The sequence below is a fragment of the Rhinolophus sinicus genome, linkage group LG02 (genome assembly GCF_036562045.2).
Source record: "Rhinolophus sinicus isolate RSC01 linkage group LG02, ASM3656204v1, whole genome shotgun sequence".
NCBI classification, from domain to species: domain Eukaryota; kingdom Metazoa; phylum Chordata; class Mammalia; order Chiroptera; family Rhinolophidae; genus Rhinolophus; species Rhinolophus sinicus.
Genome location: NC_133752.1, coordinates 179,176,110 through 179,202,623, shown reverse-complemented (window position 1 = coordinate 179,202,623; position 26,514 = coordinate 179,176,110). Strand labels below are relative to the sequence as shown.

Below are 26,514 nucleotides of genomic sequence, written 5' to 3'. Positions count from 1 at the left end.
TCCCTCCTCCTGTTCTTTATCTGCCTCCTTCCACCTCTCACTTTTCAGTCGAGCAGGCTGGCAGCTGAATGTTGGTGTCCTGATCGGCGTACTGCAGGACTCCCGGGAGCCATGCCAGAGATAGTGGATACGTGCTCCTTGGCCTCTCCGGCTTCGGTCTGCCGGACCAAGCATCTGCACCTGCGCTGCAGCGTTGACTTTACTCGCCGGGCGCTGACCGGGACCGCCGCGCTCACGGTCCAGTCTCAGGAGGACAATCTGCGGAGCCTGGTACGGTGGGACGTGCGCCCAGTGCCCGCCTCTTCCCCAGCCACCAGCCTCTCGCCCCTCACCCTGCTGCCGCCCCTTCCCAGCCCCACGTCCCGGTCTGCTCCTGCATCCCTCGGTGCTCCTCTGCAGCCTCAACCTTTATTCTGCACCTCCTCCTTAGCCCCTTCTCCTTTCTCCGCGTCCTCTTCAGCCCCACTCACCCTATTGCGCCCCCTCCCTACCTTACTTACGTGTCTGCATCCTTCCCCCCACCCGCTACGTGTACTTAAGTGTCTCCCTCCTTCCCCCCAAGTTCCCTGGGCACATCCTGGTGCCACATCCACGCTGCGCTCCTCACCCAACTCTCAGATTTCATTTTCCAACGAATCCCCTCCACCCCCACAATTTTAGTTCCCAGAGATAATCCCCCCAGTGGCCTCCCCATTTCCTCGTCCTGGAGCCCTGAACTCCCTCCGTAGGCCCCAGAGTTCGTCCAGTTCCCAGCACACCTTCTTCAGTCCACATTCTCCTCCAAGCCTTGGGCCCATATCCTGCAGATCCCTGATCCCACCCCCTCTTCTCTCCCAGGCACCTTTATTTCAACCGGAAAGTCTTGCAGGATACGACCGATTGCCCTCTTCCCTCAGTCTCCCCGCCAGTTGTTCTCAAACCCTTTAGGATTCCCAGACTCTCCTTTCCGCCCTGCTTCGGTGCTACCAGCCTCCACTAACTCTAAATGCAGCTCTTTTTCTCCAGGGTCATGGTCCTTCCTACCTTTGATTCTTTCTTATCACGCTTCTCTTCGAATAATTTAAGGACGGGTGTGCCATTCAAGCTTTCTAGGGATGTCGCAATACAAATGTATTAGTAGTTGGTTCCAAGGAGTAAGTAATTACTGTGCTTCTTAGAAAAGATGTACTTCTACAAGCTCTGGAGTTTGATTAAATTTTTTTATCTGTATAACAAAACTTGTTTACAGTGTTCTTACTCAAATTGCCGGATAGTGTTTGGATTGTACCTTTCACCTGAAAAATTTCACAGGTATGCATTTTAGAAATAAGAGAGACAAGAAAAGACCAGCTACAGTGTATTTTGCATAAAGTAATGTGGTGATATCTACTAAAGTTTAAATGAGAATTTGTAGTTTTCATGCCTTTCCTTACTTGTGTAATAGGCCTGTATTTTGAGTTCATTAATATGAACAAATATAGCACATTACTCTTTTTTCTTTAACATTTTGCTAGACTAATTCTGATTTGAAAAATAGATTGACTCCTCTATGCATTGCTATGTAGTCACCAAAAGGAAGAAAATAAATGTAAGTATGATAAGCAAGAAGGTAACTATTTCCTTGTAGGTTGTACTTTGATCTTCTTGAATATCATGTTACCTTTTAAGATTTACCTCTGCTCCATGAGTAAGCAAGAGTCAGGTGGCTTAAATTTGAAAAGAATGTCCCTTCAGTGTCCCAATCTAAAAACCTGGAAATTGTTTTTGCAGTCCCAAAATCTAGAGAAAAGATATTTAAATTATGATTTCTGGTTGGCATGTCTGTCTAGTAAATAGAGCCTGGAGTTATAATAATGTTAGGTTTTATATAAGGAAGGCTAGTTGTAGTACAGTGACATCTCTTATAATTGTTTGCTCATTTGTAACAATAATCTGAGACCAAGAGTGATTTTATTTAAAGTTAGCTTGTTTCCACCACTTGAAGGACTCTTGAAGGGAGGGATGGTGTTTCATGTCTCCGTGTAGCTCAGGTTCTTAGTATATAGCACCTGCCATGTAGAGAACATGCAAAAGTTTGATGAATTCAGTTAGAAAGCAGTGCCTAAGCTTAATATGGGTTGCACTGATAATACTACTAAGTGTGTCTTAAGATGAGATGGCATCATACCTCACCACCACCCATTGAGAGCACCCAGTGCCAGTGCTGGGTGTTCTTTCCTTCTCCCATTCTTGTCCATGATCCTGGTGAAGGCTGAAGGAACTCTAATACTAATTCCCAGCTTCTCTAAAAATCCTTTTACAGTGTTTTGTTATTTGCACTGAAGTTTAGTACTCATTTGTGATAACTTTCAAGTATTTGTTTCTTTTATTGAAATTTTCAACTTTTTAGGTGTTCTTTCAGTTGGTGACTCAAAGGAGGGTTTAATAGCTTGGCCAGGATCATAAGTGGCAGAAGTCAGGAGTTGAACACATCTTTCTGACTGCACCCCCAGTCTTCACTAAGTAAATGGCTGAGCTGGGAATCAAATCAAGGTGTTTTTTTGGTTTCAGTTTTGATTATGACTCATAACCTTATGTTTTTTTTTCATTACAGCACCCTGCAAATAGCAACTAGAAAAATGTATATAGAGACTTAATAATGAGGCATAACACTTTTTTGTTTAAACTCTGCTTTGTTGCAGAAAGAATTTGAGACTGCTTAAAACAACATGTGCAATTAGGATAAGATTAAAAAATAATGAAAGAATTTGTAGCAAGAAAGAATCAGGATAGGAGAAGCAATATACATGGTGGAAAGCCCTAGACACAAAACCAGAAGTGGGCCCCAGGATTTACATGGAGCTTCCCAGCAAACTCCCCTGTGCAAAATGGGCAGCAGTTATATAGTCCATGGCAACTGGCCAGCTGCTTCAGGTGAATTATATCCTTAGTAACTTCCTACCATTAGTAGGACCATTTCTTGCAACTACATACGGGTATCTTAGCCTTACACATAGTTGGTGCTTAATAAGTATTTGTTGAAAAATACGAATTCCAACTTGTCAGCTATCCAGTTTCTTTTGCTTTTCTTGTTACTATTTTTGATCACTGTTTAATAACATTTATCAGTGAAACTTGAAGGGGAATTCTTAATTTGGGAATGATAGCTGAGGCTTAGGACTTGAGATATACAGCTTAAACATTGCATTTTCTATTTTCTCTTGGTCCAGGAGTTCATGTATTGACACCTACTATTTTTCAGGCACTGTACTAAGCCCTGGGATTGCAAACCTAGTAACATTCTCTGTTTTATAAGAACTCTTAGTCTAGTGGAGAAAACAAATTTTAACACAGCAGAATAAGTACTGTAGGAGAGAACTGGGCCAACTACTATAACTAATAGAGAAGATATGAGAAAAATAGTCATAATAATAACCTGACTCTTCCGATTCTGAACAGATTTGAAAAGTTTAGGCCATACAGAAAATAGAATGTGTTCCACTGGGAAATGACCCAATTAATTCATCCATATGGTTATAAGAGCAGTATAAACATGAGTCGTTATATACACAGATATTCAAATCAAGTTTTTAAAACAAATCAGATATTCAGAAATAGATTCTAGAATATGAAGGGACAAAGGAGTAACTCTCTTAATAAAATAAACCTAATAAAACCATGTATTGTGAATACGCAAGATAAATCAGTTCTACTAAGCTAGAGTAAGGGCAACAGTCGAGATACCCCCAAAAAAGAGCAACCTGAAAGAAATAATTGTCCATTAGGAGGCAAAGAGATGGTACTCATGACAAATCTGGCTGCTCTTAAAAAAAAAATTAAACCAGGATGGAAATTTCTTCTCAACCAAATAGTGTTGATTCTAGAGCGGTGAGAATCAAATTAATGATTACCCTGTGACTTTTCCTGAACTTATTACTCACAGTTAGCGAGTATAAAAGAGAGGCAACGGCGTTCTGACTCCCCATGTTTCTCGGCCTTCTAACTCCCCATGTTGTTCCAGGCCAGATTTCAAGGAAAAGATGTTACAGGTAGGGAGATCAGATGGTAGGCAGATCTAAGGCAGGGCCTGACCTACGGTGGTGGTAGAAAGAAAGAAAGTAAAGGATGAGGACAGTGTGAAAGAAAAACTTGTTAATTGGCTGTGTGGGATCAGAAAGTGGGATTAACTGTGGATTACTTGAATGTTTCAAACCTTGAGTACCCTTAACCAAATGGAGAAATCTGGGGAGAGAGCTGATTTAGGGGACATAATGGTAGCTTCATTTTTAGAATTTTTAGAAGCCTGTTGAATATGAGGCAATCTTTCCCATGGAAATGTCAAGTAGGTAATTAGATCCAGCTGAAATCCTGGGAAAGGGATGCAACTATAGAAATAGACTGATAGTCGTCAGCACAGTGGTATTAGGTGACAATATGGATATGAGTGAGAGGTAGAAAGTGAAGACTATGGTAAGAAAATCTAAGGACCAAGGGGCTGGAACATTGGGACATATCCATATTTAGGAGTTAGAAAGGAGAGGGAAGAAAAAGCATTAGACATGTAGGAGAGCTATACATGGATAAAATCAAGCCAAGGGAAGGACTTCAAACAGATGCTGTGGTCCATAAAGGCTATGAGTGGACAGAGGTCAAATTTATTGAACAGAAAAGACCTGTCAATCAAAAGGACTACGCTTTCACTAACAGAGGAGCGAGAAGCCAGATGAAGAGCGGGAAAGGAGAGATTGATGAGGAAGTGGACATAGCAGCCATCGATTGCCCTTGGAGTTTAAGAAAGGAAAGAGAAAAATGAATAGTTATCAGAGTGAGCAGAAGGATCAAGTGAAGTTTTAAAACTAATATGGGAGGCTTGCTTAGGCAGTCTTATGGCAAAGGTAGGTTGAAGATTCTAGAATGGGAAATTAGTTCAGAGATAATGAAAGTGTATGGTGTCTAGGGCTCAGTCAGAGGGTTTTTGGGATTGAAAATACTCATATTTGCTGCCACTCCCTTCCTGCCAAAGCACTTGTCCTTAATCAGCCATCCCAAGTAGATATGCTCTCCCACTCCTCCGTAGGATTCTTTGGTCAGAGTTGCCATACCAAGTTGGGCTTTTTCTAGATACACAACAGCAGTGATTACAGTCTGTTTATTTGGCTAACAAGTACCAATTTGTTTTAATTTTTGGATATAGGAAAGTACCTAGGAGTTGGACTATATGAATTCTAGGAAGAAACATATGGTAAGACATATTGAGGAGTTGTGATGAAAGAAAGTTAAGTTATAGATGAATTTTTTCATAGCACAGAAGTTTTAGGAGACAGAAGCAAAAGCATTTTAATTTAGATTTGACTTTTACTTAAAGCACAAAATTTATGTGACTATCCCAGAATTACTTAACAACATATATGCAAATCTTAGAACCCAAAAATTTTCAGGAAGCGTAGTCCCAAGAGATGGCACCTATGCTAATGTTTGACTCCTTTAATTCCTGTAATTTCACTCTGTAGCTTATTCTCCCTAAGCAACTAATTCTCCTCTAACCATTGTAGTTAACCTATATCTAATGTTAGTTTTCTTATCAATTAAAAATATTAATTTAATTCTAGATTTTGGATACAAAGGACCTTACAATAGAAAAAGTGGTCATCAATGGACAAGAAGTCAAATACACTCTTGGGGAAAGACAAAGTTACAAAGGATCTCCAATGGAAATCTCTCTTCCTATTGCTCTGAGCAAGTATGAATGTTATCATCTTTCTCTTTTATAGCTGAATAATGGGGGAAATATATTTTTAATTAATTTAGACATTTTTTCCTTTCCTAATTTTAGTTTGTGTGTATGTAGTCATTGGTACACTACTCCTACAGATATGCTATTCAGATTGAATGAAGTTTATAGAAAAAATTGTTTTAGGTTGGTGCAAAAGTCATTGCGGTTTTTGCAGTTATTTTTAACTTTTAAAACCGCAATGACTTTTGCACCAACCTAACATGTTCTTACAATACTAAAGAAATTCATTGTATAAAATACTCAAGAATAGGACTTTTGATAACTGTTACTTCTCTACTCATCATTTTACTATATAATATCTAGTAAAATGTGATGGTGGGAGCATGCCATCTTGAGGCATTTCAGGATCACCTGGGAAGCTTTTACAAACTGCACTTTTTTCATCTTTACCCCAGAAGCCAGCCATTAATAAAATTCCATTTTATTAATGGAATAATAATAATGACAACATAGAACCATTTCTGTGTAGCAATCTTGAGATGACAGCTTTAGATGCAAACTAATTACCTAATCCTTACAGTAACTGTATGGGGTATGATCTGCATTTTACACATGAGGAAAGGGAACCTCAGAGAAATGAAGCAACTTATTCAAGAAAATAATAGCCAGAATTGACATATTGGGAGCATATCCCATTCCTCGATATATTGGGGAAGGCAAAAGGGTAGAAAAACCATTGGCCTAGAACGAGGACTATCTACCCCGATCTTTCAGTGGCCAGTGTTCTCATACATTCTCATCCCACTTATGACAAAGAAATGAAACACCCACATCATTTCTGAGGTAGATATCATTAACCCCTTTCTACAGATGAAGAAACTACGGCAAAAGGAGGTGAAATAATTTGCCCAAGTTCACAGCACCAATAAGTGGTAGAGTCAGGATTCAAGCACAAGCACAGCTGCTGGTCTCCAGAGCTTTTGCTATTTCCTCTTTATCAGTGCTGCTCAAATTATCCCGGCGAAAGACCAGTTTTTGTTATTTCCAATTCATCACAGACTGATACTTTTGTAAAACACAATGCAAATGAAATACTAGGAAGAAGAGACTAAATACGCATTTTTTTTTATCACTAGGTCCCACAAACATAAAAATTACTCTATAAGTTTCTAAAAGCTTATTCTCAATTTCTTGACTCACCTTATCCAGTAACAGTTTGCAGACCAGCTCTGCTCTCCATTGCTCTGGCACCCATTTACTGTGTTTATCGAAGGCCCAAAATTATTTCTTCCACTTTCCCACTATCATAAAAAATGACATGGTATCACAAAGTAAAACATGCATATGACACACAGTGGGGTATTCAGCTAATACTGACTGGTTCCTGTTAGGGCTTTGTAAGGACTTAGCCTGAAAGAGTGAAAAGGACACCTCGGCTGGCATTCAGGTAGGAACGTGAGAGGCAAACTTACCTACTTAGAATGCTAGATATTCCTAGAGCTTACTCTCAGTCAGTAACAAGGCCTCGTAAAATATTATTTATATTATTCAGTATATGTATTATGACTTCAAATTTTAGTTAGGTTGAATTATACTCTACTAATACATTTATTTGTTTTATATAGAAATCAAGAAGTCATTATAGAAATTTCTTTTGAGACATCTCCAAAATCTTCTGCTCTTCAGTGGCTCACACCTGAACAAACTTCTGGGAAGGAACATCCATATCTCTTTAGTCAGTGCCAGGTAAAAACGGATTCGGAATGATTTATTATTCCCAGCTCATGAAGCTGAATGAAGTAAAGGGAACAGCGGTCTTATGGATACATGGGTCTTAGCTAAGATAGCATTTTAATTTGTCTTATATTGTAAAAACAACATATATTTTTATTTATATCTCTCACTATTAACACATTCACATATTACTTTAAAAAAAGAAACTTCCTTTAATTTGAAAACATGTCTACCTAAATTGGACTATAAAAGTCATATTTCTATTTATAGCTCCAGCACCTACCACAGAACTTGACATAGATTGGGCATTCAATAAGTGGTCATAAAATGAAAGGAAAACATAATAAAACAAAATATGTACTCATTACAAAAATTGCTAATAATAAAGAACTGGAAAGTGAAAGATCAGATGTTCTAATTCTCTCCAGACACCATTGCCCAGAGGTAACCACCACTGAGTTCGGTGTATAGCCTTTCTAGATTTTTCTTACACATTTACAAATGCATATATTAGGTAAATATATGAAATGTACCTTTAAAAACAATATGATTTAAACTCTTTCTGTTTAAAAACTAAGACTAAACCACATAATTAGAGATAACCTGTCACAAAGATAAGGATCAAACTCTCTTCTGAAAAAAAAGAAACCTAATTCTGTTAGTAAATAGTTCACAATTAAAGGAACTCATTTCATTAAACATTTACTTTATCTCCAAGCATTATACTAGGTACTTTGCATATTGTAATCCGCTTAATATTTCTGTGTGACAGATATTATTGGGGGTTCAAATTTGAATGTACGTCTGTAAAAAAGGAAGCAATGTTGGCGCATGAATTAGGCATGTTTACTTTCTATTACCAGTTGAAGTATCTTTTTAATCTAAGAAATCTTTAGTTTAATAATCTGGAAGAGATAATATGATCTAGGTAAAAATGTACAAATTGTGTACTCTCTATTAGTAATATCTGATTCTCAGTATTTCTTAAATAATGTCCATAAACTAAAGTTGACAAGAAATGCAAGACTCGTGAGCCACAAGAATGTGAATTTTGAATATATTATTCCATTTCTTATTGGCACCAGTTTTTGAAATAGAGGAAAGAGATTTCAGTTAGATTCAGATATTAATACAATTGATAGGAAGAATGTAGACATGATTTTGTTTGATGAGTTTGCTTACAGTTTTTCTCTGTGCATGTTTGCCTGAGTTTGCTCTTATCCAGTGAAATACATATAAAACCCCCTTGATACTCCTGCGTCACCTAACCAGAGACCAGGTGGTTCTTCCAGTTCTACCTAATCTATCTAGAGGTCATTTAGGATCTCATATCTTTGGAGAATCTACTAGATCTTAAGTAAAAGTTTAAAAAGCCTGGCGTTTGCGGGTTTGAAGGAAGTTTGTGGTTGTGTGAAGTCTATCTGGACTTATAACAACTTCAGATAGAGATGTTAGTATCAGTATTCCTTTAGGCTCAGTGGACTGTCTCAGTGAGGCTAGGGTTCCTTTGTTCACCGGCAGTAGATACAAGCTTGTTTGTAAACAGTCCAAGACATAAAATCATAGGGGTGCTCTGGCCATTCTTCTCAATGGAACCAATGTTTATGACAGATTGACGTGGAAGCAAAGCACTTTACATATTATATGAATGAATTTGTCTACACGGTGTTGAGACGGACTGTTCTTTCTCCTTCCTTTTCTTCCTATTTTTCTACCTTCAAAGTTTGCTGCAAGATCGAAACATCAAGACTCTAGCAACATTTCCCAAACTGTGTTCCTTGGAACACTGGTATCCCATTAGAGGTTAATAACTAACCAGAGAAAAATGGGTTTCCTGTTCAAATAAGTGTGAGAAATCAGGCCAGTTTCTTTACAGTAGGTCTTTTCAGAGCCTCTAGGAGGCTAGTGTTCCTGGACAGGGATGTTGGATGCGATGGTTCCCAAACGTATTCCACCAAACAGCCCTTTGTTCTCAGGGTTCCAAACAGCTTCTCACTGGGCACTACTATTACTCAAAGCGCAGAGCAGGAAACACTGCTTAACACCGCTTCATCCTTCAACTGAAATGGGAGTGTTAACCGCGCATTAAAATGGAAAATCAGATTTTTTAAATCTATAGATCGATTTTTGCTACTTTAAAAGATCCAAAGAAATGTGAGATGTATTTTTATTTTTAAAAAGAATGTGTCTAAAAACAGTGCTGCAATTTTAATGATTTCTTAGTGACTTGATTTCTAAGAATGGGAATAGCTGTTTCTTTTTCTTTCTCCCCCTTCCCAGGCTATCCACTGTAGAGCAATTCTGCCTTGCCAGGACACTCCGTCTGTGAAATTAACCTACAGTGCAGAGGTAAATACCACACATTATTTGCAGCATTAAATGATCCCTATACATAAATGTGGTATAAATGATAAGCAGAGCTAATAATTAAATTTTGATAGATGGAGATATTTCATGTAATTACATTCTGCCTGAAATACGGAATAAAGAAACTGTGGGCCTCGTTTTGAATTTCTGTTTTAAAGGCAGCCTTGAATATAAGTATAAAAAAGGGAAATGAGTACCATTCTGATTTTAAAAGGAATGTAGAATTCTGGACCTAAAAACAAGAATTTGGGAACAATTTGTTTTTCACTTTTAGAAGTTGGCATTTGCAGGGTTAAAAGTTCTATAATGCACTCTATAGCCTTATAAACATCTGTTTAGGTATCCTAATGAGCATATAGTGTAGACTTGTCTGTATACATTTCCAGCTTTTTCTTGTCATAGTTACTACTAGGAAAAGGTGGGCTATAATAAATACTATCCCAGACACCAGACCTCCGTAGACCACGTAAATAGAATTGAGGACCAACCTGTATTTATGGGGCCTTCTTGATTCCCAGATCACCCCACAGCCTGACTATACCTAGTGTGGTACTGTAGAAAACTCCACTTGGAGGCAAAGAATCTCAGTTTCTGGGCTCTTCTCCACTACTCAGGAACTGCATGACCTTGGGCGAGTCTTAGGACCTCACAACCTCAGGCGTCTCACCTGTATAACATATCACTGGGTAAATGAGGGGAGGAAGCAGAACCAAATTGTTTCCTGAACACTATTAGCGCTAGGATCTGGCGTTGCTATAGCGCTTGGTTCTGGAGCTCCTGATTCTGTGCCTGCCACAGTAATAGCTTTGAGTTACTGGGCCATGCAAGAAAAACATGAAAGTGGCACTTACTAGAATGGATGCTTGCTAGAGCACTAATATTCAGAGGATAGTCCTTGATTCTGGCATTTATTAGAAACAAAACTTGCAGAATCATGGAGCAACGGTACACATTTAAGTGACCACACAGATTGTCATAAGGATTTTTCCTTATGGAAAAGATCCAAAGTGATTTCCAGTGAAAATTATTTCACGGTTCTTGGCAATAAGTTTTAGTGTCTCACAATCATGCCCCTTAAAAAGTGCTTCTATTTTTAACTCCCAAGTTTATGTTTTAAATATAAAATTGTTCAAAACTATATTCTCTGTCCTAGAGTGAGTATGACATCCTTTTGAATCTGTTTTGGGGTCTAGAGGGGTATGGGGGTTGGTGGCTACTATTGCCAGGCATGGTGCTAAGCAGATCTTCGTTTATATTATTTATTCTTTGCAGCAACCCTATGAAGTATTACTCTTGTTTGGTAGAGAAACTGAGGCTCAGAGAGGTTATTTGCCCAAGTGCATGCAGTTAATAAGTAGCAGAGCTGGGATTTTAACCTGATTTCTACCAAATGCTCTTAATATGGATGGATGAATGGATAGGTAGATATTTCACATTCGTTTCTAAAGAAGTCAGTTTTACATATTGTTAATTCTATTTACAAAACTGACACATATGATCTTATTGGGTTCACAGTCTATGATACAGATAGTCACGAAGGGGAGAAAAGGGTTTTTTTTTACATAAGTAGTTCAAGATACATAGAACCTTTTGTTTATAACTGGAAATGACTCATCTTCTCCATTAGGTGTCTGTCCCTAAAGAACTGGTGGCACTTATGAGTGCCATTCGTGATGGAGAAGCACCTGACCCCGAAGATCCGAGCAGGAAAATATACAGATTCAGCCAAAAAGTAAGATCTTAGGGTCTAGATTTTCATTTTCATTGGCAGTGAACTACAAATAATTTTATCCATCCAGAAAGCAAAATTGCTTTTGAAATATTTCAGAATTTAGAAAGCAGCTTCTGTATTGCTCTCGTTGTTTCTTTTTCTTTTGTGCTTTTAAAATATTTTCTCCTACCTACAGTGTTGTATTGAAGAAAGAGGTCACTGGATAGACATCGTAGGGAGTGCGCCAGATCCCATTTTTCCTCATCCCAGTTAGTAGCAGGTTTCCTGTCCCTCTAAGTTACACTGTCGCCTGCCCTGGGACCAGAATGTGGTGTGGTTGTTTAGTGTTTACAAATGGAAGAGCTGTCTTAGGCCAAAACAGCACTCTGTTACAGCCCTTTAAGTTAAAATTTCTATGTAGCTGGTGTTAGGTTGGTACAAAAGTAATTGCAGTTTAAAAGGTTAAAAATAATTGCAAAAAACTGCAATTACTTTTGTACCAACCTAATAATTTGACTTGTATCTTTGACCTTTAATGAATGTGTGTATGTGTGTGTGTGTGTGTGTGTGTTTATGTATGCTTTCTAAATCAACTTCCCTAATATATAACATGTAATTGAGCCATGGTGGACAATTTTGCTTCCACCCTAGCTTGAGATTCCAGCTCCCAAACCTTCAGCATCCTCTTATTGCTGGTTTATTTTATGTTTTTCAAATATACCAGGACTGGTTTAAGAAAGGAATTAAAAAAACATTTTTTTAAGTCAAGAGGAAAAAACAAAAAACCTAAGAGAAAAGCACAGTTGCCTTATTATAAGCTAATTTTTGAGAAATGCTGAAAATGTACCTTGTAATATTATGTGCAATCATGTTTTTCATATTTCAGAAGCTTTCCTTCCTAATGAAATAAAAGGGAAATAGATGTTTTGAAATGTTTTACATCACAATTTTGAACTATGTTAGCCCTTAAAAATGAGAACTATTTGCGAAGTACAAAAGGAAAGTAATTCATACACTATCTGGAGATTTTAGAGGGAATTCACTTACTTTTAAATACACACTGAATTACTCTGTAACATTTTCAAACACTAATTTGAGCATGTGATGTGTTTTGTTTGCCCCCTTTAGGTCCCAATCCCTTGCTACTTGATTGCTTTAGTTGTTGGAGCTTTAGAAAGCAGGTGAGCTTTTTGGACAAATTTTGAGGTTGATGAAAAGATCAATCTTCAGGCGTCTTGAACCTCTGTCTGGATTAATTGGTAGATCATTTGTGTATTTCTCAAGATATCAAGTTGACAGCTCTAGAAAAATTCAAACCTAATTATGAAATGTAAGTAACAAATTAATTTTAAATTTAAAAAAATCTTTCCCAGTCACTGACTGCTAGAGTTTTCCAAGTATTATAGAATGACCATGTTCTTACCTTTAGTTAGTGACCTGGATTCTAATGTAAGCTTGAACAAGTCACTTCTCATCACCTCCATTCCATCCTTGAAATGATATCTCCCTTTCTTGCCTCTCCTAGGGTGGTTATGTGAAGTAAATGAGATAAAATATATTAAAGCTCTTGGAAGCCTGTAAATATTAGAGAAATATAAGATTTTATTAAAATTTTACCAATAGAGTGCCCTTCCTTCTTAAGTTCTTTGTTTGTTCTTATTTCTAAACAACTGAACATTAAGGTTCCTATAGTAATCATATTCTTTAAATTGACAGAAATATGGATGTGAGAGAGAAGTCAGGCAAACAGATTCCGATTCCAGCCCCAACAATTACTAACCACATCCTCGGGCAACTCACCTTTTTTAAGTTTCTTTTTTCACCTGAAAACTAGAAATAATATTTACTTCAAAGGGTTTTTGTGAGGATTAACAGACCTAACATATGTAAAGTTCCTGGCCTATGGAGGGACTCACTAAATGATAATTGTCACCACAGCTGACAACTAAAAGGTTTTATCATGTACCAGCTCTGAGGCATTATCCCATTGAATCCTTGTAATTCTATGAAGTAGATATGATTACTTTTTCCTATTTTACCAGTGAAGAAACTGATGCTCAGTGAGTTTTAGTAACTGGCTCATAGTAAGAGTCACATGGCTAGGAAATGTCAGCGCCAGGACCCAAACAAACCGAGGTCATCTGAACACATGAAGCACAGCTCTGCGCTAGCTAGTGTGGCAGCCTCTAACCACGTAAGGCTTTAGATGTGCTGTTAAGTGTAAAATACACACTGGATTTCTAAAGACTTAGTATGAACAAACAAATGTAAAATATTTCACTAGTAATTTTTAATGTTGATTACATGGTTGAAATGATAATATTTGGACATATTGGGTTAAACAAAATATATTATTAAAATTAATTTCATCTGTTTCATTTTGTTTTTTCAATGTGGCCAAGAGACAATTTGAAATTACATATGCAGCTCACGTTTGTGGTTCTCATTAAATTTATGTTGGATAAGACTAGTTGCCGCCACTACTCAGTGTGGTCTACAGACCAGTAATTTTGTCATCACCTGGGTGTTGCTTAGAAATGTAATTTCTTAGACCCTATCCCAGGCCAGCTAAAACAAAACTTGTGTTTTAACAAACTCCTGAGGTTATTTTCACGCACATTAAAGGTTGAGAAGCACTGCCTTAGAGTCCATGGCCTCTCTGGGGCAGGATACCAAGGCAAGACGTGGGATTTTGTGTTGCATAAAATTTTTTTAATGAAATTTGAATGAAAAAATATTTTTGAGTTCAGGCTCTAAGTGATATGTAGGTCTATTTGTTTCCTCCCTTTTTAATTGTGGTTTAAAAAAGACATCAACTTTAACATCTTAACCATTTTTAAGCATACAGTTCAGTAGCATTACGTATATTGACATTGTTGTGAAATAAATCTTCAGAACTTTTTCATTTGTGAAACCAAAACTCTATACCCTTTAAACAACAACTCCCCATTTCTACCTCCTCCTGCCCCTTGATAACCACCATTCTAGTTTCTGTTTATATGAATTTGACTACTTTAGCTATCTCGTAAGTAGAATCATAGAGTATTTGTCCTTTTATAACAGGCTTATTTCACTTAGCATAATGTCCTCAAGGTTCATCCATGTTGTAACACGTGACAGGGCCTTCTTCCTTTTCTTTTTGCTCTTTTATATAAGAGTGTTCAGCCTTTAAGTGTATAACAAAGTTTACATCGACCCTGTTCTGGAATAATCTCTTACTGAACCGCGACTAGGTTTCTACAGTTATGAGATTGAGGGAGGAAACTAGATGCCCAAAGGTCTTAACCAGAAGCCAGTAAGTTAACCTTTGGAGGCACTTTATGTCTCAGTTTTTATTTAGCCCAGGCTGGGCCTCTGTACGGAGCTGCGTATCTATTGCTGCATATGCAACAGTGGGTTTGTGTCTCAGAGAGGCCTTTTAACCTTCCTCCTGCCCCGTAAGCACATGGTAAATCACACTCCTATTGTAAGGATTTTGTACAGTACTTTAAATCTTTCCTAGAACCAGGTGAATAATTTGCCTTGAATTTCTTTCTTATTAGACTTTTTAATTTTGCAGGCAAATTGGCCCAAGAACATTGGTCTGGTCTGAGAAAGAGCAGGTGGAAAAGTCAGCTTACGAATTTTCTGAGGTTGGTCATATACTCATCCATTTTAATAACTGTGGTAGACAGTTGTTTTACGATTTTGATTATGAAATGCGATGGTGTTAAGTGATGTGGTAAAAGAATCAAATATATGTTGTTTTATGTGAATTTGCATTTGCTACATTTTTTGTATCCTTTTAACATAAGCATCACTAACCTTCATAGAAAACAATATATACTTTAAAGAAGTTTGTTATAATGATGAAGACATACAAATATATATGCATTCGTTTTCCAGACTGAATCTATGCTGAAAATTGCAGAAGATCTGGGAGGCCCATATGTATGGGGGCAGTATGACCTTCTGGTCCTGCCACCATCCTTCCCTTATGGTGGCATGGAAAACCCTTGCCTCACCTTTGTAACTCCTACTCTGCTGGTAAGTGCCAATATGTCTTCATTTGAAATTGAGTTCTCCTCAAACATAAGCCCAGATATGAAGAACCTTAGACTCCTAATAATATTTTTAAAAATCTTGTATTGATAGAACCCTTGTTTCTAATTTTATTGCTTATTGTGATTATTATCATCCTCTCCTTTTACAAAAGAAAACAATTTGGCCATTTGGGAGAAAAGAATGTTATGTACAAGGTGTTTGGGGATATTAGGGGTGGAGGGGCTGTGTAACACCCATCCATTGATGAATTATGTATCCAGACAAAGAAACTACACCATTTACACTTGGCATATAGGTACCGGTAAAAAACAAAACAAACAAAAAACCCACCTCAGTTTACCACGTAGAGCAGAGGATTAAGCAACAGTTTATAGGTATATTTTATATGCTTTTATAAGCTACTTCAAATCCTTCCTAGAACCAAGAGAATAATGGATTAGCAACTAAATAAGTAAGATAAAATACATCATAGGAGACACTATAAACTGTGGGTAATCGATAGAAAGAAGGTAAATAAGGGTAAATAAGATCAGATATAAAAAATGGAAGAAGGAGAAATGTTTCCGGGAAGTTAGAGACAAGTATATGGGCCCGCCTGGTATTGGAAAAAATTCTCTAGGATGAGGAAGAGAAAGAATTATGCTGTTTTTCAGTCCTGCATTTTTTTGTTTTATTTTCTTAATACATGTCTCTTTTGAACTCTTTGGAGTGCCATGTAGAAATACAGTGAACCATTAATGCCAGAATACTCTATCTTGTTATAGGTGGTCTTTTGAGAGACAGTCTGTAGTTTGAGAACTGAAATACTAAGGTATTTTTTTTCTTTTTTAGGCAGGTGACAAATCACTCTCCAATGTAAGTTAAAAATTTATTATCCTGGTCTTACCTTCAAGAAGTATTAAGTCAACTGATGTAAAAAAAATCCATTGTATTATGCTGAAGATACGGTTTTAAAAGATAACCAGAGGATTTTTATTGCAAGACATTAATGATTACATTAACAATTAGATTCATCAGATTTAAGAACATTTTATGGTTTGATCTCTTCCTATCTTCACGAAATATGTTTTAATGGCGTGATGTATTCATTTAATATTTTCTACATGATTTTTTGTTTCCAATTTTTTAAATATGCAAAATTTTTTTGTCTTTGACTAACTTATGATTATTTTGATGGATGAGTAACTCCCTGAATATCTCAGTTAATACTAAAAAAAGTACAATGTGAAATTGAAAGAATTAGAATGCTTATATAATGAGTTATTTTAGAGTAAGGTAATCAACTTGACTACTAATCACTTCCACTTTTTCCTTTAGGTTATTGCACATGAAATATCTCATAGTTGGACAGGAAATCTAGTGACCAACAAAACTTGGGATCATTTTTGGTATGATTTTTTTTTAATTGGTTCTTGTTATTGATTAATTTCATTCCCTGCTTCCTACCGCTCTGAATTGTTTCGTGTGTATATTTTTTCTTTGATATCATCTCTTTGATACAAAGGGATTTTTTTTTTTTAATGCTGTAACACTTGCCACAGTGTTAGGTAGAGTATGCTTGTTATTTACTCCCTGATAGAGTCACAATTTAGGACATGGATGTGTAAAATCAGAAGCATGGCTTAATTTTCCCTGCTGCCATCTGCTGGGCCAGACTTCCCATTATTCTGAATTAAATGTAGGGAAGCCATCTATGCAGTCTGCTTAGACTGTACTGGTTACACTTTACAATTGGGTCTTTTCTTTAAGAAAAGCCAAAACCAAAATATCTTGTTGATTAAAATGCCTTTCCCTCTTAACTATGTCACTGTTTTTTGTTGTTGTTGTTTTTTTCAGGTTAAATGAGGGACATACTGTATACTTGGAACGTCACATTTGTGGACGATTATTTGGTGAAAAGTTCAGGCATTTTCATGCTCTGGGAGGATGGGGAGAACTACAGAATTCGGTAAATGAGTCATACCTTTAAAATCAGTCATCCAAAGTTGTATAGGTGTTCAAAAATTTAGGTTTGAAAAGCATCTTTCCTAAGTAGCAACAAAAAAAATCATTTTTACAGGTGTGGAAAATCAAGCAGATGCTGGTACAATATTCTATTGAACCCTAACCCTAAATGTGTTCGCGACCAGTCGGATCCATTAGATCTTTGCAATTAAAATAGTCAATTACTGTGTTTGAATTTTATTTGGTATATTTATGTCATTTTGAAGTGCTCTCTCCTGAAAGCTGAATTTGCTGAGCAGGTATTGAAATATTTTTCTAGTCTTTTATAAGACTAAAGCCTATTATTGGGCAAGAAATATCATAAGATATTACATTAATAGAGTTCCAGAAATTTATGTTAACATATCCTACAATTTTCAGTCTCTAAGTTTGTGTAAGTTCTAGACTTCCCTACAGTCATGCCACTGAATGAAGTAATACTTCCTTCTTAGCTTATTCGCAAGTGAAATCAGAACATTCATCTGATTTTGTGTCTTGCAGATAAAGACTTTTGGAGATACCCATCCTTTCACCAAACTTGTGGTTGATCTGACGAATGTGGACCCTGACGTAGCATATTCTTCAGTTCCTTATGAGAAAGGCTTTGCTTTACTCTTTTACCTTGAACAGCTTCTTGGAGGACCAGGCAAGTTGTTGCATTTTCTGATTTTTTTTTTTAGGGTAATATGAAGAATAAGGAAGAATTTTAAACTGTTGTTTCCATTGTGTTCTTCCAATTCATTCAAAATTATAGCTACTGAAGAAATCTGTATCATTTTCTAATGTTAATGCTCTATTTAAAACCTTGAATAATTGATGAGTTCGAAATTGTGCTGTTTGACTTAAAAAAACACCACTCATCAGCATTTTAAAAATTAGGAAAATAATATCTACTCATTGAAAAAATTTTGTGTGGTGTAGAAGTTTATAAAAGTAACAAGTGAGAGTCCCTCAACCCCCTTCCACTCCTTAGGGTAATCACTGTTAGCACTTTGGTGTGTTTGGGTCCAGATCTTTTTCTAAGTATAAGTGAACAAAGAGACAAATAAATATATATATTTTAATTATAGAAAATGGATCACACTACATATTTATTCTACATTTTTTTAAATTCAATATTTCACATATATCCCTCCATATCAGAACATACAAATCTATCTTATACTTTTTCTTGCCATCAGTGTATTTCACTATATAATTGTGCTGAGTTATGTCACCTTCCCCATTGCTGGGCATTTAAGTGTTCTCCTTTGTTAGACTTCAAAGGCACATCCTCATCTAGATCCATTCTGCCTGGCCGATCTTATTTTTCTTCCTCCTAGTTGTACTAGGGTCATTGGTTTCAGAACTTGTGCTTTATTCCACTTCTGTATTATCCCTTACCTGTAATTAGGATTTAGGATTTATCTTCTCCCTTTCACCAAATTACATATATTCAAGTCCAACTTAAATCCTACCTCCTTTGTAAAACATTCTTCACTCCTAAAGCCCTTATTGGTTTCCTTCTTCTCTGAATGTCCTTTGTGGTTAACAGTACAATACCAAGCACCGAAAAAAAAAAAAAGTTAAGTAACTACCATTCCATTAATATACTTTTTTTTTTTTTTTTTAACTCTTAGAGGTTTTCCTAGGATTTTTAAAGGCTTATGTTGAGAAATTTTCCTACAAGAGCATAACCACTGATGACTGGAAGGATTTCCTGTATTCTTACTTTAAAGATAAGGTTGGCTTTTAAAAGCTTTCTTCTTTTTCATGCCCAGTATATCTTTATTTAATAGCTGTTTGTTAGGCTGATTTGAATTACTTAATAGTAACATTGGTCTAGAATTTAAGACTCCATCTTTCATTGTATTTTTTCCTATTCAAAATGTGATCTCAACAACATGAAGCAATGCGTAGAATTTCCCTATTTCAGAGAGATCTGTAATAGTGTTTTAGAAATTTATTTTTTGTATGTAGTTAATTTTCCTATTTTAATTATTTAACAGAACACGATTAATATAAATTTATTTTCAAAAAGATAACTTTGAAATTATCTTGACATGTTAGTATAGACAAAATTATAGATTTGAGGACCTAAAAGTCCATTTTAGATTTTTTTTTCCAATAGAAAAGATTGTTCTGTAACACACTGGGTGTTCTTACTGTTCACAGGTTGATATTCTCAATCAAGTTGATTGGAATACCTGGCTCTACTCTCCTGGACTGCCTCCTGTTAAACCCAAGTCAGTACTTACTCCGTTAATGGTTTCTTTCTCATTCTCCTAAATCCGAGAGCTCCTCAAAATATCTAAAAGGGTTTTATGCCTTCCTTAAGCTGTTAGTAGTTAGTGAGAAGAGTAGAGTTCTTACGTAGGTGTTTTTGAACCTTAACCCTGAGGTCAAAAGGAAAATATGATATTATAGATATAAATTAGTTCAATTTGTTGCAAGTAATAATTGAATGCCTCCTTTCTACACAAGGATGGTGAGAGATAAAGAGTAAGATATTGCCCTTTCTTTGAAAACCTTTGCAATAACTAAAATAACGTAAGTATTATGTTAATCATTGTAACAGTGTCATAAGTTATCATCCCCATTTCCAGAGGAGGCAAATGAGGCTTAGCTAGGTAAAGTGTCTTCTCCAAGGTTATACAGCAAGTAAGAAATTAGATTTGAGATTCAAACCCTCCAATATAGTGCCTTTTAAACTAAACACCTTCCCCAATCGGGGCCTGGAACCTTGGTCTTCCACGAGTCATGTGAGGATGCAAACGGCACGTTCCAGCCAGGAATGCTGTTCCTTCCATATACAGTTACCCTTTACCCAGTTAATTCCAATCTCAGCTCTCGACATGCTCCCTCGGGGATGTATTCCTTGACCTCTGTAACCAGGTCAAGTCTCCCCTTTAGGGTTTCTCCGTGCTCTGTATTGCCTCTTCATAGCTGTTGCCACAGTAGTAATTTTACATTTATTTGTGTGATTATTAACATCTTTCTCCTTTACTACATCGAAGCACCATGAAAGCAGGGCTCATATCTGGTTTTGCTCATTCCATTGTTTGGGACCTTGTCATAAATAAGAGTTGCTTCCTCTCCCTGGACTAACCCCAACCTAGTTCCTTTCCTTACAATAGCAGGAAGTTTCAAGACACCAAGAAACAGATCAGCCACTGTACTACCATTCCTTTTGAAATCAGTGCTAAGTAATGTTCTAGATGAATGTGATTTACTGCCTGAGCAATCCAGGACCTCTGATCCCACTTGGTCTTAAGGCCAAACAAAGGGTTTGCCTATAGTCCACAGCCTGATGACTTCATGAAGATAAACTGGCAGTTGACTCAAAGAAGGTCACTGCTTTGACCCCTTTATTATCTCCCCTAGAGCTCACACTCTCTTGAAGTAGGTTCAATAGCAACTTCTAATCAAAACTTACTTCATTTAGGCCCTAAGGACAGAAACCCCTCTGTTCTCTAAAATAATAGAAACGTTTCACCGAAAACAAGCATGATGTACAGACAAAGACGACAATGCTTTGCAAGAATTTTGCACATATACATGGTCTTTTCCATTGTTGTAAAACATGAGTTATTTATTTTCTAAGGTGAGAACAAACAAAACTTACTGTAACTTGCTTGGCTTAATGGTCAAAGTTTATTTCCACTTTTGTCTGAACAAAGAGGAACGAAATCATCACATGACTTCCGTCACCCAAGGGTCTTGCGTGACACCAGTATTTCCCCTGCGTCTAGAACAGTGCCGTCACATAAGTGCTCACCGATTTGTTGGATGGTTAGATAATTGGAACAGCAGAATGTAAGATCTCTGAGAGCAAGGACTCCATGTTGTTTATCTGTTGTCCCAAGTGCCTAGATCTGCTCCTGTCACACTACATGTGCTCAGCTGAGTCCCAGCTACTTCAGCATATACTAGTGAAGCTTATACAGTCTTTGCGGGGATGTTTTAACATTCTCTCCAAAGAATAATCAGATGTTTCATTAATTTGGTATCTACTTGGATTTCCAAGTTAGGTGACACCTATAACATTTAAGTCAGGTAGAAGATTTCCTATTTCCATCATTCTGGAGTTCTTTATCTTTATTTTAAAAGAACTTTGAAATTTAAGTATGTTCTGTAACTTCAAATTTTCATTTATGCAAAAGAATATGCATTTTTATAAAATTTAATCTTTCTTTTTTGTCTTTGCAGTTATGATATGACTCTGACAAATGCTTGTATTGCCTTAAGTCAAAGATGGATTACTGTGAGTAGTATGGTTTTTGACTCCTTTTTTGATTGTATCTATATGTCTCTACCTATGAAGGGGGTGGGGCCCAGGGTTGTGGGTATTTTACTCATGAATTCATGTATTTGGAAAGGCTAATTGTAAGTCAAGTTTGTCCAAAGTGATACTATACCAGATCCCAATGTGTAAAGTTTAAACAAGTAGATTTTGATGGCATTGGTTCTGATTTTTCTTGCTGCTCTTCAACTCTTTAAAAAAGTATGCAAAATGATTTGCATTTTCCCTTTTTTCTTTTCCTCATAAATCTTTTATAAGCTACTACTTCAAATATAGCCATTACACATACCAGATAAACCTAAAATGATCTTGGGTGGCCACTAATGCCAACTGTTAGGGAAGAATTGAGGCACTTTTGTTCTGTCAGTATTATTGTTCACGTCTAAGGAAATAATGGAAAATTTAGGAATGATTCTTGTTTGGGGAAGAAAAAGAATTTTCCCTGTATCCTCTGAATTCTTAGCTGAGATCCCTGTAATAAAAGACAGACTAACGTGGATGGTATAAAGGATGTCAAAAGTTTCCTCCACTCTTACTATTAATAGTCTGATTTTTCTTAATGTAGATATTAGGAGTCATAGTTATAGTGACACAAGCTCAGAAATATTAAAGTAGCTGAGGCTTAAACTTATTTTTTACAATTTTATGCATTCTTGTATTTCTGTCTTTTTCTTAATTTTTACTTCTATGTCAGATAAACCAATAAATATTATTAAATTGTACATGAATGGAAATAACCAGGTAACATTTATCTTAGGCCAAAGAAGATGATTTAAATTCCTTCAACTCAGCAGACCTGAAAGATCTCTCTTCTCATCAGTTGAATGAATTTTTAGCACAGATGCTTCAGAGAGTAAGTACTAGCTCAAAACATTAGAAATTAGAATGGGCAGAAAGGCACAGTGTTTATATCGGACCCGACTTGGAAAAAAATATTAATATGGAAACTAGTGGAAAAAACATTTATAAAATTAATTCATTTACTTAACATTTGTTGAATGCCTACTGTGTTTAGTATTGTGCTGAATATAAAAATAGATAAGAAAGAAATACACCATGTCCTCAAAAAGTTTACAAAGCTAGTAAGAAAGATCACACATGCAAAATTTAGCAATAAAAGGAGGTCTGTTTTAGATCTCACTTGAGAAAAACTTAATTAGTGAAGAAGGACTCCCAACTTGTGTGGTCGAGGAAGGATTCTGGAGGAGTGAAGCTTCACTTGAGCAGAGCAGTGTCAGCAGGGAGGGGGTAGTTCAAGTTGGAGGGCGCCGCAAGTGCCGGAGCGTGCCCCATGTTGCAGGAGTAAGTCGTAGCTCTGGAAATGAAGTGAATGAAGATAACACTAGAAAGTCTGGTAGGGTCAGATGTGGTAAGTCTTGAATGCTAAGAATTTTAGATTTTATTCTAGCCCATAGGAACAGATGTAATATTTTGAACAAGAGAGTCATTTGAGGAAATGGTGGTTATGAAAACCACTGTGCGGGTGGTGTGAAGGCTGGATTGATATGAGGCACGCTGGTAGAGGAGTTAGTTGGGAGACTCAAAGGAGTACAGGATATGAGGAATGGGGCTGGTGGGAAAGGAAAGAACAGGACAGATGAGAGGAAGACTACGTGGAATGAAAGCATAGGGTTTGTGAATGACTGGATTTGGGGGTTAACAGGAAAGAGTCCAAGCTGATTTTAAGGTTTCAAACCCAAATAATTAAAAGAATATGTGAAACTGAAAGGAGATGCTGCATTTTGAGAAGGAGATAATGGCTGAGTATTACTACATGACAGGGAGCTCTTAGGTCTAAGGACCTTGAGACGGATGGAGAAGACTTTGCACAGGATTTCCTATGGAATCAATGCAGTGGGATTTTAAGGCAACGGGGGCCTTAGAAGATCACTATTTAGTGTATCAAGTCATCACAGTTTCATAAATGTCGGTAGCACTGCCCTGTGGCTTAGGATCAGGAAGAAAGAAAACGTGATGGGATGACTCAGGAACAGGAATGGTAAATACTGAGGGAAGGAGGGGAGCCTAGGAGGTGACCTTAACCAGCTGACCTACCAGGGTGGACTTGCAGTTTAGTTGAAACTAAATAGTTTGGGAAAGGTCTAGCCATCACTGAGAGATAAGATGGTTAGTGAATGTAGAGTGAGAGTTTCGTAAGATGAGGTCGTGGCTGGAAAGGAGAGTTACCATCTACCTCAGCCTGCACTCCATAGGCACCTCAGACTCTACTTGTCCAAACTGAGCTCTTCTTTCTTTTCTTCACCCAAACTTGTTCTTCCTGTTAGCATGGGTTAAGATGGGTGCAGGAGGTTTATGAAATTGGATATAGAAGTTTGTGTTTATATGGTAAATACATATTTTTTTTCCTCTAGGAAAGGGTCTATATTATTCATCAGATTCTGAAAGGGGTCTGTAATATAAAAGTTTAAAAACTGTTATTTTTGTAGGGATATTGATAATTTCAAAGGGATTTTAGAGAAAATACACAAAGACAAACCTGGGGTGGGTAATTAGTGAGAAAAAAATCAAAGAACTGTGATTTAATCTGGAGAATGGAATAAATTTAAAATAGATAAGGTATAAGGAAAAACTTGAAAAACTCTGGAAAGTGTCTGAAAGTTAATATTTATACATACCAAAAAGTCTGAGGAGAGTAATTCTCATTTAATTCTCTATGTACCCAGCAAATTAAATTATCCTTTTGCTCCCAGTAGCACATCCTTACCCAGAATAAATTTGCACAAATTTTTTTTGGTGTGCATTCGTTTCTTTTATTTTTATCTAACTTACTTTTCTATTACAAAATATTTAGGATTTTAATCTGGCTAAGAATTTCTCTCCAGCTCCTTTCTTCCAAGGAATCCTGTTGAAATGATAAATTATACGTTTTTATTTTGCTCTTAGGCACCTCTTCCATTGGGGCACATAAAGCGAATGCAAGAGGTGTACAACTTCAATGCCATTAACAATTCTGAAATACGATTCAGGTACATCATTTTAACTTGTCTCTGTGGAAGAAAGTGGAAAACTAGTTTAAAAGGTGGAGAAAGGGAAAGCAGAGTATGAGGCATACATGAGTCTTGAAAAATCTTTGTCCAATGTATTGCTTCTATATAATTATAGTGTTTTTTAAGGAATAGTTGCAATATCGATAAGATAATATTAATCTCTTTATTAGAATTTGTTCTAAGCTTCTCTTGCCTTTAAAAAATACTAGAATTAAGGATTCAATGGTAAATAGGCATTCTTTCACAACTAGCCAAATTGACTCTGAAATGGGGATATTAATAGTTAGAAATCTTTGATTCTGTTATGTGATTAATCTTTCTTAATTCAGATTTGTAGTGTAAGGCTTAAACCAAAGTTTAATTCCTTCAGAAATTGCATATATAAGGTACATGAGCACCTACATAATCCAGACCTTTTAAAACGTATGATCTTTTTAAAAAGAACAAACTCCTTCCTCTTCCTTCTCCAATTGTTAAAATGTATATATGTCTATATGAGATTCTCAAAATAAAGACATAATATAGTGCACAGTGTAACTATAATGGGATTATTCATCATTACAAAAGTAATTTTCAGGTGTACCTGTCATATCCTGCCTCTTCCTCCTCGTTTCCTATCCCATATCCCCTAAAAATCCTCCTTTCAGATGGTTACGGCTCTGCATTCAATCGAAATGGGAGGAAGCAATTCCTTTGGCTTTAAAAATGGTGACTGAACAAGGAAGAATGAAGTTTACACGACCCTTATTCAAGTAAGAACCAAATCAAACTATGCTTTGAATTCATATAAAGAATGGGGAAGAAAAATCTGAAATGAATGTTCTTATTGTTGTTAAAACACTTTGCACAATACAATCTAAAAAATAATACATATTTTTACATTTGTTAAAGATTATAGGTATAATTTTGGAATAAGAATTAACACTTCTAAATATTTAAAATTTGGGATAATTTCATTAGCATTACATATGGATTACCTAATATGGGCCAAATAGGGTTAGACACTGGTGAAAAGGAAATAAATCGAAAACAATCTTATACACACAGAAAGATCTTTAAAAGCAAGTAGAAGATAATTGGTGGGTAGGCATGGACAAGAAAAAAGTCTTAAGTGCAAGAAGAATTGAGCAGATAAAGTCAAACTTTTTGATCTAAATGTTGCAATGAGGTGGAAAGGTAGGTTGCTTGACATATAACAAAGGAATGCTTGTGAAAAGGAGAAAAAGTTGTATCTTGAATATTTCAGTGAAATTATTTTGACTATGGATTTTATAGGAATTCCAAAAAATATATAACCATGACATAAATAGTCATTTACTTTTCATTTACTTCACAAGTGTAATAAAATTTGCCAAAATAAATCACTATCCATCTTTCTTCTTTCTTTCTTTTTTTTTTTCTTGTTTTGCAGGGACCTTGCTGCCTTTGATGAGTCCCGTGATCAAGCCATCCGTACCTACCAGGAGCACAGAGCAAGTATGCACCCTGTGACCGCCATGCTGGTGGGGAAAGATTTAAAAGTGGATTAAGGACCTGCCTATTGCTGATTTCAGACATTTCTCTTTTTGAAATTGAATTCATAAAGAAATATAAAACTCAGCTCATATTGTAACTAAAAATGTCTTTTTTACTTTTGGCTCTTTATTGTTTTGTCAGTGATTTTCATAAATAAAGCTGAGCTACCTTCCCCCCA

At 36.5% G+C, this 26,514-nt stretch overlaps 1 protein-coding gene across 2 annotated transcripts; it reads left to right on the top strand.

Annotated features, from left to right (window-relative positions):
- Positions 1-6: 6 nt before the first annotated feature.
- On the top strand, positions 7-26,514 carry LTA4H (leukotriene A4 hydrolase). 2 transcript variants are annotated; one of them, XM_019732151.2, is made up of 19 exons: positions 7-270; positions 5,568-5,698; positions 7,318-7,438; positions 9,707-9,775; positions 11,421-11,525; positions 12,633-12,685; positions 15,064-15,136; positions 15,390-15,530; positions 16,380-16,403; positions 16,866-16,936; positions 17,385-17,496; positions 18,033-18,177; positions 19,151-19,254; positions 19,686-19,756; positions 21,720-21,774; positions 22,571-22,666; positions 24,718-24,800; positions 25,469-25,573; positions 26,233-26,514. In XM_019732151.2, the coding sequence occupies exons 1-19, from the start codon at positions 112-114 to the stop codon at positions 26,348-26,350; spliced, it is 1,836 nt and encodes a 611-aa protein (XP_019587710.2). In that variant the 5' UTR covers positions 7-111; the 3' UTR covers positions 26,351-26,514. The 2 variants fall into 2 exon arrangements, with proteins under 2 accessions (XP_019587710.2, XP_019587711.2); XM_019732152.2 differs by lacking the exon at positions 24,718-24,800 and having other exon boundaries at positions 11-270.